The sequence below is a fragment of the Filobasidium floriforme genome, assembly GCF_021052385.1.
Source record: "Filobasidium floriforme strain CBS 6241 chromosome Unknown HD553scaffold_1, whole genome shotgun sequence".
In the NCBI taxonomy this organism is placed as follows: Eukaryota; Fungi; Basidiomycota; class Tremellomycetes; order Filobasidiales; family Filobasidiaceae; genus Filobasidium; species Filobasidium floriforme.
In genome coordinates this window covers 1,981,833-1,997,283 of record NW_025763622.1, presented here as the reverse complement: position 1 = coordinate 1,997,283, position 15,451 = coordinate 1,981,833, and the positions used below count along the sequence as shown (strand labels likewise).

The following is a 15,451-nucleotide window of genomic DNA, read 5'->3' as shown; positions in this document are numbered from 1 at the left end:
CTAGATGTAATAACGGATGTAGAGCTATTACAGAGGTACTAGTTCTACATCCAAACAACAACACCGAAAAGTACCCCCGACGGGAGTCGCATACGGGAGTCGCGTACGGCGTGTCCGACGCGTCACGTGACCGCTATAACAGGATCCCCCCCCTAGATGCGGTCTCCGAACGCATCAAGCGTCGGCGTACTCTTGTCGACCAGGCTGCGGTAGATGAGGGTAGCGCTTGTGAAACGCTGCGACGACCTTGTCGTCGTGATCGAATTCGGCGGGGCTAACCCACTCGTTCGATTCGTCCCCGTACCCTTCGAATCGCACTAGGTACTGGGTCTTCTTCCCGGACCTCCCGGATCGCAACGCTTTCGAGTGTACGATCTCGGACACGACATACCCCAAGTCACCGTTGTCGAGGACTTCGGGGGTAGGCGGTTCAACCACCTCTCTTCCTTCCAGCTCGTTGGCCCGATAGGGGATGAGCAACGACACGTGGAAGACGGGATGCACCCGGTGTAACTGCGCGGGGAGTTCCAGCCTCCTCGCCATCTTGCTCTGGCCGATGACTTCCGTGATTCGGAAGGGCCCCAGCGTCTTCATCGAGAGCTTCTGGCTGGGGCGCACCGACGTCAAGTTCTTGGTAGATAACATTACCAGGTCCCCTACATTGTAACCCTCGTCAGGGACGGCGGTACGCTTCCGATTTGCGTACTTCGCCATGTCTTTCCGCGCCTGTTCCAGCGCCTCCTTCACCGACTTGTAGATCCCGTCGAGTCGGTCTCGGTACTCTCCCGCCGATTCCACCGCCTCTTCCCTAGTGCCGGGCACTGGCAGGGAGAAGGTATGTTCCCTTCCCTCGGACGCCATGAATGGCGACATCCCGATGGCAGAGTGCTTCGCGTTGTTGTACGCGAACTCCGCCATGGAGAGTAACTCCGCCCAATCGTCCTGGAGGAAGTTGACGTACGACCGCAAGTACTGCTCCAAGGTGGAGTTACTTCGCTCGGTCTGTCCGTCCGTCTCCGGGTGGAACGCCGTGGAGTAACTATTCTCCACGTTCGCCATGCGGCACAGATCTTTCCAGAAGCGCGAGGTGAACAACGTACCTCGATCCGAAATGATCTGCTTCGGGAACCCATGCAAACACACCCATCGGTCAAGGAATAACCGCGCCAAGAATGTGGCGTCGTTATCCTTTCGACAAGCGACGAAGTGCGCTCGCTTGCTGAACCGATCGACGATCACCAGGATCGAATTGGACCCCATAGACTCGGGCAGGTCCGTGATGTGATCCCAAGTGATCGATTCGTATGGTCCCGCCGGTACCGGCAGCGGCGCTAGTTCGCCGACAGGCTTCATTCGGGGTCGCCGGTTGCGCTGACATATGCTGCAGCTAGCGACGTACTCCCCGATCCACTTCGCCATCCCAGGCCAGTAGAAGTCCCTACTGGTTAGCTCCACGGTCTTGTCCCGCCCCCAATGGCCGGCGGCCTTCCCGTCATGTAGGCGCTTCATCAGCTCTACCTTGATGTTCCCCGCGTTAGGAACATACACCAACCCGTTGTACAGGAGAACCCCAGTGGGGCTCAAGCTGTATCGCTCATTCGCCAAGGTCCCCGCCTTGAGCTGCGCTACGAGCTCTTTCGCCACCGGGTCGTCCTGCGCCGCCGGTATCAGCGCTTTCACCATCCAATCGCCCAGTGCGGGGATGGTGCCATTCAACCGCAAAGGCGGTCGTTCAACCGGACTACACCCTTCAGGGGGTGCGTCTTCGACAGGCCGGAGCAGAGTCTCCGCTCGCTTCGGTTCTGTCTCCTCCATCAACTCTTCCCGACGACTCAACGCGTCGGCCTTCCCGTTCTCCGTTCCCGGCTTGTACTCCAGGGTGTAGGAGATCTGGTTCAACAGCTGCGACCATCGCGCCTGCCGTTGGGACAATACCTTGTCCCTCTTGAAATACTCCAAGTTCTTGTGATCCGTGAGAATCCGAACGGGGTACTTGTTGTCGAGATAATGTCGCCATATCCGACTGCAATAGACGATGGCCAACAGTTCCCTGTCGTGCACATCGTAGTTCCTCTCGGCGGGCGTCAGACTCTTTGACATGAACGCTACCGGGTGGAGCTTCCCATCGTCCCCTACCTGGGACATCACCGCGCCGATCGCTCCAGAGGAAGCGTCGGTCTCGAGCACCACTTGGCGCTCCTCGTTGTAGTGCGCCAATATAGGCGCCTGGGTGAAGGACTCCTTCAATTCCCGGAACGCAGCGTCAGCGGCTGCCGTCCAGGAGTACTTCACCCCTTTCTTCGTCAGGGCCGTCATTCCCTGAATCTTCTTGGAGTAGTTCTGGATGAACCTCCGATAATAGTTTGCAAATCCTAAAAAGGACTGCAGTCCCCGAATGTTCTTCGGGGGGGCCCAGTCCAAAACGGACTTGACCTTGGAGGGGTTCATACTGACCCCCGTCGGGGCAATATCGTACCCCAAGAATTCGGTAGCCACCGTATCGAACTCACACTTCTCCGCCTTCGCATACAGGCCATTTGCCTGCAGCCTCTTCATAACCTCCTTGACCTGACCGTCATGGGTCTCCTGGTCGGAGGAGTAAATAAGTATGTCGTCGAGGTAAACGACGACGCACACATCCAAAAGGTCCTGGAAAACCTCGTTCATCCACCGCTGAAAGGTAGCGGGGGCGTTGGTCAAGCCGAACGGCATGACCAAACATTCGAACAGACCGAAACGTGTAGTAAACGCGGTCTTCCAAATGTCTTCTTCTTTTACGCGTAGCAGGTTGTACGCGCCTCGGAGGTCCATCTTCGTGTAGACCTTCGCGCCCTTCAACCTGTCTAGCGTCTCTGAGATGAGGGGTAGGGGCGTCCTATCCTTCACCGTAATGTCGTTAAGGCGACGGTAATCGATGCACATACGCATCTCGCCGCCTTTCTTCGGTACGAACAGTACCGGGCTCGAACAGGGCGACTTCGACGGCCTGATGAACCCCTTCTCCAAATTTTCTTTCAACCACTTCTTTAGCTCCTCGCTTTCCCGCTGGGAGTGGTTGTAGAGCTTCTGGTACGTCGGCGACGTACCGGGCTTGAGTTCGATCGCATGGTCGATCGATCGCGTCGGGGGCAGTGTATCTGCCTTCGTCTTGGAGAACGCTCCAAGATGTTCATGATACTTCTCCGGTACCATGTCCCTCAGCTTCTCCATATACTCAGGAGGATCCAGATCGTCCTGGAACGAGTCCGTGGGTTTGACGTCCCAATCCCACAGGTCCGGGCGCCTCGCCCGCTCGTCGTCCTCCCGGGTCATCTGCATCTGCGCGACGACCAAATCCTCCGTGATCGACCCCTTCATCTTCTTGAACGGGTCGATCCCTCGTGTCTCCACTTCTACTTCGTCCGGAGCATACACCGTCTCGGGCCTCTTGAGGCATCCCGTGCTGATGCAGACATCCCCGAACGTCACCGCGTTGGAGTCCCATTGGATATGCGGGTTGTGTCTCCGCAGCCAAGGGATACCTAGTACCACCGGGTACCCACTCAAATCGGTGAGGTGGTATTATAGGCATCCGCGGTACGCATGTCGTACACACGCGGGATGTAGGTTTTCACCTCGTACGGAGGTCCGTTCGGAGACTCTCTCGGAGACTCTCTCGGGGACCTATTAGGAGATGTGTTCGAAGATGTCTAACTAGCACCTTGTAGTAGTTAGACATCCGTTATTACAGTCATTACCCTACCCGTACCTTCTAGTCCCGTGTGTTACTATTCAGGTTTGCTGGCAAACCTTATAGAATAACGGATCACCCAAACACCCCGACTAGGAGACCCCGTATACGATGAATACGTTCACGCAGTGTTACGGACCGGATAGGGCTGTCCACCCCATCCCTGCGGATGCGATCCCGGTCTTGAGCGAAGACGGGAACATGCAGATGATGGATGGACAAGGAAGGTTCATGTGGAGGAACCCAACTGGGGAGACGCTGGTAAACGACCAGTGCGTCTTTGCCCACCAGCAACCGGAGGTAGGTGCCACGGGGGTACCTACCGCTTCCACGCAGGCCGCACCGGCCAACAACATGGGGCAGACTCCCCCACAAATGCAGTCAACACCCCCAGCAGCTAACCCTGCTCCGGCCGCTGCGCCTCCTACCAGTCCGGACGTTTCCGCCCTGCTCTCCATGATGGCGAACATGCATAGCCAGATGATGGAGTTGGCGATGTCGAGGGACACTCGATCGGCGACGGCCACGGAGGAAGCGAGAGCGAAGCTGTTCAAGTTCGGTACGCCGGACAGGTTCGATGGTAGCAAGAAAGAGAAGGTTAGGGGATTCCTGGACCAATGCAACCGGGAGTTCCAAGTCAAGCCGGGGTTGTACACCGACCTTTACAAGATTATGTACGCGGAGTCGTACATGGATGGGCAGGCCCAGGCATGGGCAAGGGAGTACTCGTCGGGGCGAACTCAGGTCACCTGGCGGGAGTTCGAGGCGTTGCTCGTGGAGATGTACGGAGGTGGAAGGAACATCCTTGCTACGGAGAAGGAGTACTACTCTCTGAAGCAGGGTAACAAGAGCTTGAGTACGTACATCACCGAGTTCAACGACCTCGCCGCCCTCCTCCCAAACCTCAACGAGTACGGCAAACGGTCGTTCTTCCGCGCCAACCTGAACCAGGCCTTTCAGGACGCTATTATCCCTATGCCCAACCAGGAGCATATGACGCTGGCGGAGTTCCAGATGGAATGTCGTCGGTACGAAGACCAAGCGGAAGCCCGTAGGCACACGTCTTCGGGTAACCGTGCCCACACGAGCGGGAATCGTTACGCAGGTAACCACGTCGCTCCCCGAAACCCTGTTGTGGTTAACACCACTGTTGCCCCTCCTGCGGTGGCCGCCACATCGGGTGCTACGCCCATGGAGGTGGACGCTGCGAGGATGCCCGGCGGGAAACCCTGCTACAACTGCTGGCAGCCCGGCCACAGGAGTGCCCAGTGCAGCAACGCCAAGAGGTCTCCACCTGCTTGGTGGCAGGCTCGGCAACAGGCTGGTCGAATGCAGGTGGCTGCGACGTACATGCAACCTCCCGCCCAGAACCACCAGGCGTATTGGGATGAGGAGTTCGCCAAGCAGAACGGGGACGAGCCGTTGCTGTGGACTCCGGGTGCTTAGGGTTTTCGTGTTTGTCATTACTCATTGTTGTACCTTCGTCGGCAGGACCGACGAAGATGTTTATCACCATTCCTTTTTTTACGAACTTCACGAGCCAACGACAATCAAGTTTGTCTTACGAAAACAATGAAGTACCACGACTCGCTTGGAGGCTCAATCGGAGACTCGTTCGGAGACACGTTCGGAGACTTTGCTGGAGAAATGAATCGCAACAAGAAAATAGCATAAAAATAAAAAGGGAGCCGACCCCCGAACGGCGACCAAACGAGACGTTACAAACACAAACAAAAATCACGCTCCACCACCGTCGCCACCACCGTCACCACCGCCATCGCCACCGCCATCGCCGCCCCCATCGCCACCATCACCCTCGTTGCGGTCCGCGGTGTGCTCGGTCGCGGTCCCCTCGCGCTGGGACCTGGCCCTGCTACCTCGTTGCGAGGGCTGCTTGTCCTGGACGGGAGGGGGAGCGGCGTCCTTGGCGGGGGGCGGGTCGGCGGGGGGAGTACGGAACCGAAGGGGGTTGACGGCGGCGAGGCGGTCCCGGGCCCGTTCGTACTCCAAACGAGCGTCCTCAGCGACCTTGCTGGCGGCCTCGGCGTCAAGCCGCTTCTGGCGGGCCTCTTCGTCGGCCTTCTCGGCCGCGAGACGAGCGTCTCGTTCCCGCGCAGCCTAGGAGAACTTGGGTTAGCTCAAAACGCAAACGTAGAAAGAGAGTACTAACGATCTGGACCTCGGTCTCCTCCTCGTCCACATCCATGGCGTCCTCCTCGCCGGGCCACACGGGGAGAGGCTTGTACTGACCCTCGGCGAAATCGAAGGTGATCTTGCGGGCCTCTTCGAACCCTTCCCAACCGCGACGGGTGTTGGGGTCCAGGTGGTCCCACTCCTCCTTGTTGTCGGCGATGGCCTTGTAGAGAGCCCCGCGTTCGCTCATGACGGAGACCCCGGACCGACGGTTGAGTTGAGGTACAATCTGGATGTCGGATAGCATGCAAGAGGAGTCAGTGGAAGAAGAAGAAAAAGAAAAAGAATAGAAGAAAACAAACTCACAACCGTATCGAGGAGCCTCTCGATCTCGGTCGCGACCTCATCCCGAGTCCCCAAGGCCATCTTGTCGGCGCGCAACAAGACCAACCCCGCTCGAACTCGGGTCTCGGTATCCTCATCGTCGTCGAAGACGACAACCATCTCTCGGGGAACGGGGGCACAACCGAGCTTCTTCGGGGCGCACCGACCGCAGGACCTGGTGACGTTGCCGGCGGTGTGCGGCGGGTGGATGAGATGGCGGCAGAAAAAGAGACCCTCGACGCTGATCACGTCCCACCACGTGCCGTCTTCCGGGTTGTACGTCACAAAGTCGGCGGGAGTGACGCTCTTGAACTTGCCACCGTCGAAGCAACGTTGGCAACACCATTGCCAACCACCGGAGAATTGGGCCTGAAGATCAAAAATCAGATATCAAAGGAGGGTCAGTCGGAGACCCTCTCGGAGACCCTATCGGAGACACGAAAACAAAAGAATATCAAAGGCTTACCAGCAACCCATTCACGCCATCCACATCCCCTCTCATCCAAGCGGAGATTACCTCCGGCGGGACGGTTCCTCGGAATCGTTCTTTCGCCTTCTGTAAGGCGTTGACCTCGTTGATCTCGAAGCCTTCCCAGTTGTTACCGCGTATGTAGCCATACACGGCGTCGTTTACCCAGTCCGTGGCGGCCTTGCGTTTGCGGGGTCTCGAGGGAGTAGGGGGAGCAGAGGGAGGCATCGTACGAAAGGAGGGAAGGAAAAGATACGGGAATAGTAAGCTATAGGTTTGCTAAAGGAGAGAGGATACGTACGTCGAAAAACATCAAGTCGACAAACCCCCTCGGGGGTCTTATACCTTTCACATTTCGAGAACAAGACAAAAGAGACCTAGGTAGCAGTTACTAGGACAAAGCAAGAAGTCGTTACTTCGAACACGACAAAGAGAATACAGCGATATCGGTTAGAAAGGACGTCGATACATACGACATCACCTTTGTTTACATCAACGAACAATACCGCGGACAGGACCATGTTGCAATGTCCGCGGGGAAGACAATAGAAGATAGACGCGCGACACGTCATCGTCGTCGGCTAGGCGTTTCAGACGGGTCGACGACACCGATAGACAATAGGTTCTTCATTGCAGCCCCCACGGGCGCCGAGCAGTGTTTCAGAAAGAACCAGTGTACCTGGGCGTACAAATCGAAGGTTCTAGACGATCTCTTCGGAGACAATAGAGCGGAGGCACGAGGAGAGTCGCGGGGGTACAGACACTGGACGTTTCGAGGGAACAAAGAACTTCAAGATGAAACGTCTACTCTAGCCTCGGACTACTCGACTACTTTGGGCAATCTGGAATCTCGCCCTAAGGGGGGGATCCTATTATAGGCATCCGCGGTACGCATGTCGTACACACGCGGGATGTAGGTTTTCACCTCGTACGGAGGTCCGTTCGGAGACTCTCTCGGAGACTCTCTCGGGGACCTATTAGGAGATGTGTTCGAAGATGTCTAACTAGCACCTTGTAGTAGTTAGACATCCGTTATTACAGTCATTACCCTACCCGTACCTTCTAGTCCCGTGTGTTACTATTCAGGTTTGCTGGCAAACCTTATAGGTGGAACTCGGTCAGTTCCAGGTGCACTCCCGTACGTACCAGCGTACGAGCCTTCTGGGTGATCCTTCCTCCCTGGATCTCCCGACCATCGATCACCGTCACTACCCGCGGCGTCTCGAGGTCCGTTACGTCGAATCCATGTAGCGACGCGAATGTCCGATCCATGAACATCCCGGTCGCTCCCGAATCCAACAACATGAGTGCTTGGACCGGCACTCCTTCCGGGTAGAACACTCCTACCAACGTCAGATGGCTATCTGGACCGTTGGGTACTCCGCTTGCACCCAGCTGCAAGGGGATCCGGCTACCTCCTCGTGCTCCCCCATTCGGGGTCCTTTGATGATCCGTTATTCTGTAAGGCCCGGGAGCGGCCCCCGATGGGGGTCCCCCTGGACAGGCTGACGGGACGCAGGAATGAGGCAAGGTATGGGTAGACATCTAGATGTAATAACGGATGTAGAGCTATTACAGGGGTACTAGTTCTACATCCAAACAACAACACCGAAAAGTACCCCCGACGGGAGTCGCATACGGGAGTCGCGTACGGCGTGTCCGACGCGTCACGTGACCGCTATAACAAGCATCGCAAAGACCGTAAGGATTCTTGTATCGAGCGGTGGGGAATGGCTCTTCCCAGCGAGATCCTGAACGGTAGATCGGTTCCCGCAAGTTTTGATGCATCCCGTATATAGCGCTGCCGAGCCAATCCTTTTCTTCCTTGTGCGATTTGGACGGCGTTGGAGGCTGTTGGTCGCGGTTTGAGGGGGCACCGAACTCGTCCACACTCCTCTCCCTACGAGCTCTCCCCTTCACCTCTACCTTCTCGGCCATGCCTTGTCTGGTTCTCACAGTTGAAGAACCCGGCAGCTCGAACTTGGATAGCGGGAACCGCTCTTGAAACTTCGCCAAGCTTTCCTTGATTCCCTTGTCGTCTATCTTGTAAGATGACTTAGGCACAGCTGGGGCGGGACGCGTCAAGCTGATCGTCGGTGTATCCCAGAGCTCAAATGGAACCGTTCCCGCTGGATGAGACAAATTTTGTACATCCTTGTCCTATGTATAGCAATCGCATACGCATCAGCACTCGCAATCACTTTCTAGATCCCCAAGAGAACATCGCAAACAAAAACTGACCTTTCCCGCTGGACCTTCTTCACTCTCACTTCTGGCCTTCGCGTTCCCGTCCTTTCCGGCGTCCAACTCTGCATCTTTCCCCGTGCTTGCTGCGGCGTTGCTCTCGGCGTTGCTCTTGCCATCTTTGCTTCGCTCGCCTTCCCGTCCAAGATTTGCCTTAGGGATTTCATAGTCGAGATCAAACTCAAACTCTTTCGAAAGGTCATCGTCTAGGGAGGCCCCCAACGTTTGCATCTAAATTCCATTGACACAATCAATATCTCAATCGCAAGTAACGGCCTGTGGTTAGCCTCGTTAACTTACCCCTTCCCTTTCCATCCTCTCCTTTTCCGCCTCATCTTCGTCCATATCCTCCACCGTCGCCGCCAAATTCTTGCGCACGACCTGCAAGATTGCCAAGGACAATAGTTAATACACGGGGCAGGTTGCTGCCGAATCGAATCGCTCACCGGTTTCTCCTTCCTATCGTCTTCCCTCTGTCTGTCCGACCCCTTCTGGCTGGACTTCTCCTCCTTGTCTTCCGGTCTCAAGTTCTTTTCCAACTGCTCTCCCGTTCCCGCCGCTCCCGCTTCACCTTCCCGTCGCTCTTCCTTCGTGGTATCGGTAGGGGGAGGCGGAGTAAGTGGGGTCGAGCTCCGTGAACGTTCATGCTTTCTTTTTAGCGGGACCTGGACGTCCTCCTTGTTGGGTAAGATCTTTACTTTTTTATCCTGGCGAATACATCAAGATACAATGTGATATACGATCAGTACAAACATCGATATGCCGTATACCTTATAATAGCACTTACATCGGGACCCCCAAGCGTCCCCTCTGCCTTCCGCTTACTCTGTCCCTTCCGATTCGCCGCGTTGATTAAGCACTGCTGTCTTTTGAGCTGTTTGAGTTCCTTCTTGCTCAGCTTGGGCTTGGGCTGTTTCACTTCAGTTCGGGCAGCGTTTTCTGACATGATGTGAGGATAATGAAGATATTATCGAGGCAGATACAGTTGTAAAACTATGAAAGTTCGCGATATGAGTTCGATTTCCTGCACACACGCACGCCTCGAGTACAACTCTCGAGCGGTGTTTATCAGCTCATATATATGTATATCCTTCGACGGAGCCGATATACAGACTTACCTTCTTTGTTCCCCAATATTATGTCGATCCGCGCAGTTACTTTTGTCTTCTGTTCGAAGTTATCGATATGTTGACTGGTTAGAAGTGGTATTGTTATTGTGCGGGAAAAATAAGTCTTTTGTTTTGATTGTGGGACCCGCCTTTGAACTCTTTGTTCGACGACACGTGGGAAGCCGGAGCACCAGAGTTAAGGCGTTATTCGTCATTCCCGCTGATCTGCGCGGGAGAGTTCTTATTCCCGCCTACTGAAAAGTAAACAGATCAAGTATTGCAAGTGGAAGATTTGGCAGTCCGAGCCATACCTACATTACAAAAACTTCGACAGTTGTTTTAGAGCACGCTGGAGTTACCCATTCACTCCTCGATACTTGATCATTACCTTCGGCTCTGAACTATTTGAATCATCAAGATGGATCTTTTCCCCCATAGCCAAACCCTCGCTTCTGCATACGAGAGTGCTAGCCTGGTTGATAACCATATCGACCCCTTCGCTATCCCCAACAACGGACATGTCGACCCCTTCGCTATCCCCAACAACGTACATATCGACCCCTTCGCTATCCCCAACAACGAACATGTCGATGTCGTCACCACCGGCAACCAGTTTCAAGACGACCTTGACCTTGGGGAGGAATTGGATGTAAGGACTGGGAGAGCCGATCAGGTCGGCCAGTTAAACTACAATCTCGCTGTGCAAGACATCCTCAGCTCGCTGCGCACGCAGTGTTCGGAATATGCTACTAAGCTCAATGTCCGACCACAGAGACTACTATACTCTGTTCTTAATATAAGCGAGAAAGAAAAGAAAAGCCGCAAACTGAACGAGTGGCAAGCGTGGGTGCATCTCACTGCCAAAGACCTTAGTAAGTGGAGCTTGTTCCTTTCCCGTTCGCTCCCCCTCCCAGATTCCCGTTGCACAGAGCTGAAACTGGTTGTCGCCTTTCAGAACTTTCAGCTACCAGCGGTAATTCTACGCCAACTACCAATGCACCTTCCACCTCGGCTGTTGGCGTTCAAGAGCAGTTCGCGACCCTCCAGGCCGAAGCTAAGAAGAGAAAGGCTGCCAGTCATTGGTCACCCGATGTTATTGAGAGGACAGTACAGGAGTTGGAGAGAAAACGAGCGGAGGACAAGCGCCAATCCAAAGCCACGTTGCCAAAAATGAAAGATACTCGGAGGTTACAAGCGTATCGGGGTAACGCGGTCATGCAGGACGTTTCTTTACAGGTCAGTCAACGTTTTTACGTCGCCGCGGCTGGTACAACGCTCTGACATAACGGCGGGAATGTTCGAAATCCTCCCATAGCTCTCCCGACTTCACGAGAACTATCAAATCGCCGGCTTTCTCCTGCTTATGCCTCTCGATGCAGACCATCCTTTCATGCCCCAGGCTGTTGTTAAGAGTCCTTACCTTGAGGCGGTATTGCAAAAGCGCTGGGGCATCGGCGGGAACGACTCCGGACAAAGCCAGGCTGTTCTCCTGTCAATCCAGGCAGCGATTCATGAGCTTCGTGCTCGCCGTCGTGAGTGTGGCCTGGGCTGTCCCCATCTCTAGCGACTAAATCTCTCTCCCTCTCTATGCGCTCAACAGAGGATGCCTACACCGCTGCTGTGACGGGAACCGGCTCCACTGCCTCACTTGCGGTCCAGCATTCCCGTCTGTCGTTGCAAGCTCAGCGATCGCGATTGACAGAGGAGATTAATAATGTCATGAGTGCTGGACTCAGCAAGAAGATGACTACAGTTCCTTGGACGGGAATGAATGTGGTCTGTTTGGAGCGGGATGTGTGGTGGGAATGCGTTAAGGTCGACTTCGACTGGGGGTTGGTGCGTGAAGGGCGTAAGGAAGCGGTGCGTGTCATTGGCCAATAGTTTGGTGACTGCGCTGATCCGGGCGCTTCCCTGTTCTTCAGCTCTTGTACCTGGGTGAAATATATGTCAAAGGGCAACTTGTCCTCAAGAGTATCAATGATTACGATGCCGGTTACGCTACCGCCATCCGTACTGCATTGAAACAGATGGCCTTGAAAAACGACAACAAGGCTGCGATTAAGCGATTTTTTGGAAGTAATCCCCCATCCTTCTCGTCATCTGAGCTCGACCGCTGCATAGCACAGCTTCCCGTCTGTATGGACTTGTAGACCTGTTGGCGTCCTATTTAATATATCTCACTTCGGCACTGAAGGATCAAACGTTCATGGCTGGCGGCGGGAATCAATACTCTCAGCATCTAATGACTAGGTCGACGCCAAGCCTTACAGCGAGGGTCGAGGTCATGTTCCCGGACTGACGAGGGACCGAGCCTATGGCGACGTTTACGTCGCCATGGACTCGGTCCAGAGGCGGTCCGGGAACATGACCTCGACCCGAGCCCGGGGTAAACGCTTACAGCTTATATATTACTGGCATAAAAAACGGGAGGGATGCAAAAAGGTTCAGACGGTATATAGAACGACGAGGTAACCTCTGGCGCACATCGATCAGATAATGAACTATTGAGACCCTCAGTCATATGTTCCGGAAAGAACCACAAAGAGTCCTCGATGAGAGATGTCTGGCCGTTCCCGCGATCCCCGGTTAGCGATTCGTGTTCCCGCAAAAATCTCGCGCGTTCCCGCACGCAAAAAGTTAATTCCCGTCGTCAACTCGAACCACGTACCACTTCATCCCAACAAAAAGGTCGCATGTGAAGATCGTTACTACTGCCCGATCGGTTCTTACGTGTCGGTTTACTCAATCTTTCAGATTGATTGAGTAAAACGTGAGAAGGTCGTCGTCACGACATGTATATCTGGAAGCTGATGGGCATGTCCAGATGGCGAACATATATTTCTTGAAGGCTGATGTTACGGTCGGGCCTAGTGGTAGCGGAAGGCTAGCCTAGGTGGAAAGGGTCAGTGGAAATCGTGCTGAGGCACAGATACTCAACGTTCGGTGTTGTTATTGGTGTTGATTGTTAATGTTTGCGTTGACGTTGGTATTAATGTTTGTGTTGGCGTTGGTATTGATGTTTGCGTTGAGGTTGGTATTAACGTTTGTATTGGTAACAGCTGAGAAGTCGGCAGGTGTGTCGACGATCAAGATTTACGAGGTAGGCGCAGGACAGGATAAATCGACACCGCAGCGCCATCACCCCAACATGAAACGCCAGTCTCTACTTCATGATGAAACAATTGACCGAGTTGCATTCGATTGGTACCGCAAGCAAGCTCGCTGCCGGTGCAACAGATGTAAGTGTTATTGTCTTGTGTCCGAGCATCGTATTTGCGGCAGGTCTCTATTAGATCACGTCTCTCACGTACCAATGTCAGGCAGGCAACGGCATGACCGGCGACATCGAGGTGATGATATGAAACATTCCCGCGCGCTGGTGAGAAGCCGTGTCTCATCATCAGTCAAGAGTATAGTGCTTCATATTGTCGGGACCTCACTCGCTGCTACTACAATCACTATATATCTATATTCCCGTCTGTATATTGGCCAAGATAGCCTTCCCGTCCCTCGGAGATCACACGCACACACACGATCACACAAAACGCGGTCGGTAGACTTGAGTCGGTAAAGTCTCTGTTTGAATTCACTCGTTAGCCTCACTGGTTTTCCAGACCAAGAAGAAGTGAGCGTACCAGTCTAGCTCAACGGGCCCATGCGTCCGTTATGGATGCAAGTACACCTCAAACGAGCCAGTCTGACTTCCTCCATGAAGACCGTCCAAACGGACATGTCGGCGGCGGCGGGAACGCGAGCTTCCACTTGCTCAGTCGAATATCCGAGTCGTCGGAGTCGAGGTCGCAAAATGTGGATGCGGTACAACGCCGCGGCCACCGCTGACCAAGACTGGGGAGTATGTTCTTTGCAGAGTTGGCGGTACTGCATATGTAGAAACAATCCCTGCCCGAACCAGTAGATTTCTCGCATGTCCTCCCACCGAAGCGTCTCGTAATTGACGGTAGCCAAGATGTATTCCCGCGCATCGTCAATGGCCATCATGATGATCTCCTGTCGCACCAGTATTGCGTATATATCAGTTATCCATCGATGGCGGGGCACGAGAAGGAGAACGTACGTGACAGAGCCATTGGGTGTATGGCTCGTTGCAATACGCCAGCAGAGGGTATTCGAAAGGCCTCCTTGCGGGAGACATGAAGTCGGGCAGGGACAAATTACGAGCATGCAATCCCGGCGGGAACTGAAGCAGCCCAAGATTATCGTTCCACCTTAACATAATTCGAGTGCCGTCATAAGGTTCCCAGATCAGACAGGGGAGATTCTCGCGCCTGTTCTGCCATAGCTTGGGACATTCCGGAAAGTAAGCCCGGATGTAGCCTGGAGGGGGTCCCGGCGAGTATCGAGGGGGCTGAACGGGAAACAGCGGGACTCGGAGGTCGTTGGGCGGCTGGGCTGGTCCGTTCTGGTAGACGACGCGACCTTGGCTGTTGACCGTGAAAGGTCTCCCCACAGCATCATGAAGGACAACACCAGGGGCAGTGGGTTCGTAGACCAAGACAAGGTCGTTGGCGCCGGCGGGAACGGACATCGTCGATATGTTGTGCGCCTTAAGTTACTATCTAGGTGGTGGGAAGAAGTAGGTCGAAAGAAGTACACTTAAAGGTAAAAGTTGGTTGGAAGTGATATGAAGAAGTTGAAGGTACGTCGCTGGTACGGTAGATATATATAGGGTTTGCATAATCGCAAAAATGATGGTACGACATCATACTCCAAGTGGATCGTTCCCTTCTTCACAAGCGAGACAAAGGACCCAAAGGATCGGCAGTGTATCCGAGAAGCACGAAGATCTGGAATGTACCCTCCTTTAGCCTCACCAGGGCCCGACGAGGTGTTCTAGGGACCGAAGATCATTGCGTTCCTGGGCTCGGTTCGCAGTTGAGTACCCTCCTTTCAATTATTTCTTCCTAAAAGTTCGATTTGCTGTACCGATGCGACCGCGGGAACGGAATAACACACGGCGGGAACAGCATTACTCTGCAGCTTCCAGTACATCATCAGCGATGTCATTAAGTCCAGGTAATTGTGCTTCATTTTGAGGGTCGTTGCCTTCCTCTGGCACGGCAGGTAAACGACTCGATTCCGGGAAATGCAAAGACATTTGCTCGGATGTGTATGGGTTCCGGGAAGACGATACTGCACGGTCGGCCGCGATGTGATATGTGCTCGGAGATCTCGCCGCTGAAAACATGGCGGGAACGTCCAACTTGCACAATTCTTTCTGCCAAGTGTCACTCCTCCGGTTTGCTTGCTGTAATTTCTCTTGCAGCCTGAGGAGGGCAAGCATAGGAATGATTGTAGTGGGATAGCGGTCCGGATTCACGCTGTCTGGAGATTCATCCCAAATTGCCGATATAGGGAGTTTTA

General features: G+C 54.3%; 2 protein-coding genes across 2 annotated transcripts; one reads left to right on the top strand and one right to left on the bottom strand.

Moving 5' to 3' along the window:
• Positions 1–10,487: 10,487 nt before the first annotated feature.
• HD553DRAFT_321455 (uncharacterized protein) lies at positions 10,488–12,768 on the top strand (the record flags this gene model as incomplete). The annotated part of the gene is made up of 7 exons (XM_046181228.1): positions 10,488–10,718; positions 10,952–11,305; positions 11,385–11,601; positions 11,670–11,905; positions 11,992–12,201; positions 12,320–12,455; positions 12,563–12,768. 7 exons carry the CDS (start codon positions 10,488–10,490, stop codon positions 12,766–12,768), a joined length of 1,590 nt encoding a protein of 529 aa, XP_046040521.1.
• Positions 12,769–13,708: 940 nt separating this feature from the next.
• On the bottom strand, positions 13,709–14,615 carry HD553DRAFT_338592 (uncharacterized protein; the record flags this gene model as incomplete). Its single annotated transcript, XM_046182355.1, has 2 exons — positions 13,709–14,077; positions 14,145–14,615. 2 exons carry the CDS (start codon positions 14,613–14,615, stop codon positions 13,709–13,711), a joined length of 840 nt encoding a protein of 279 aa, XP_046040520.1.
• Positions 14,616–15,451: the final 836 nt, after the last annotated feature.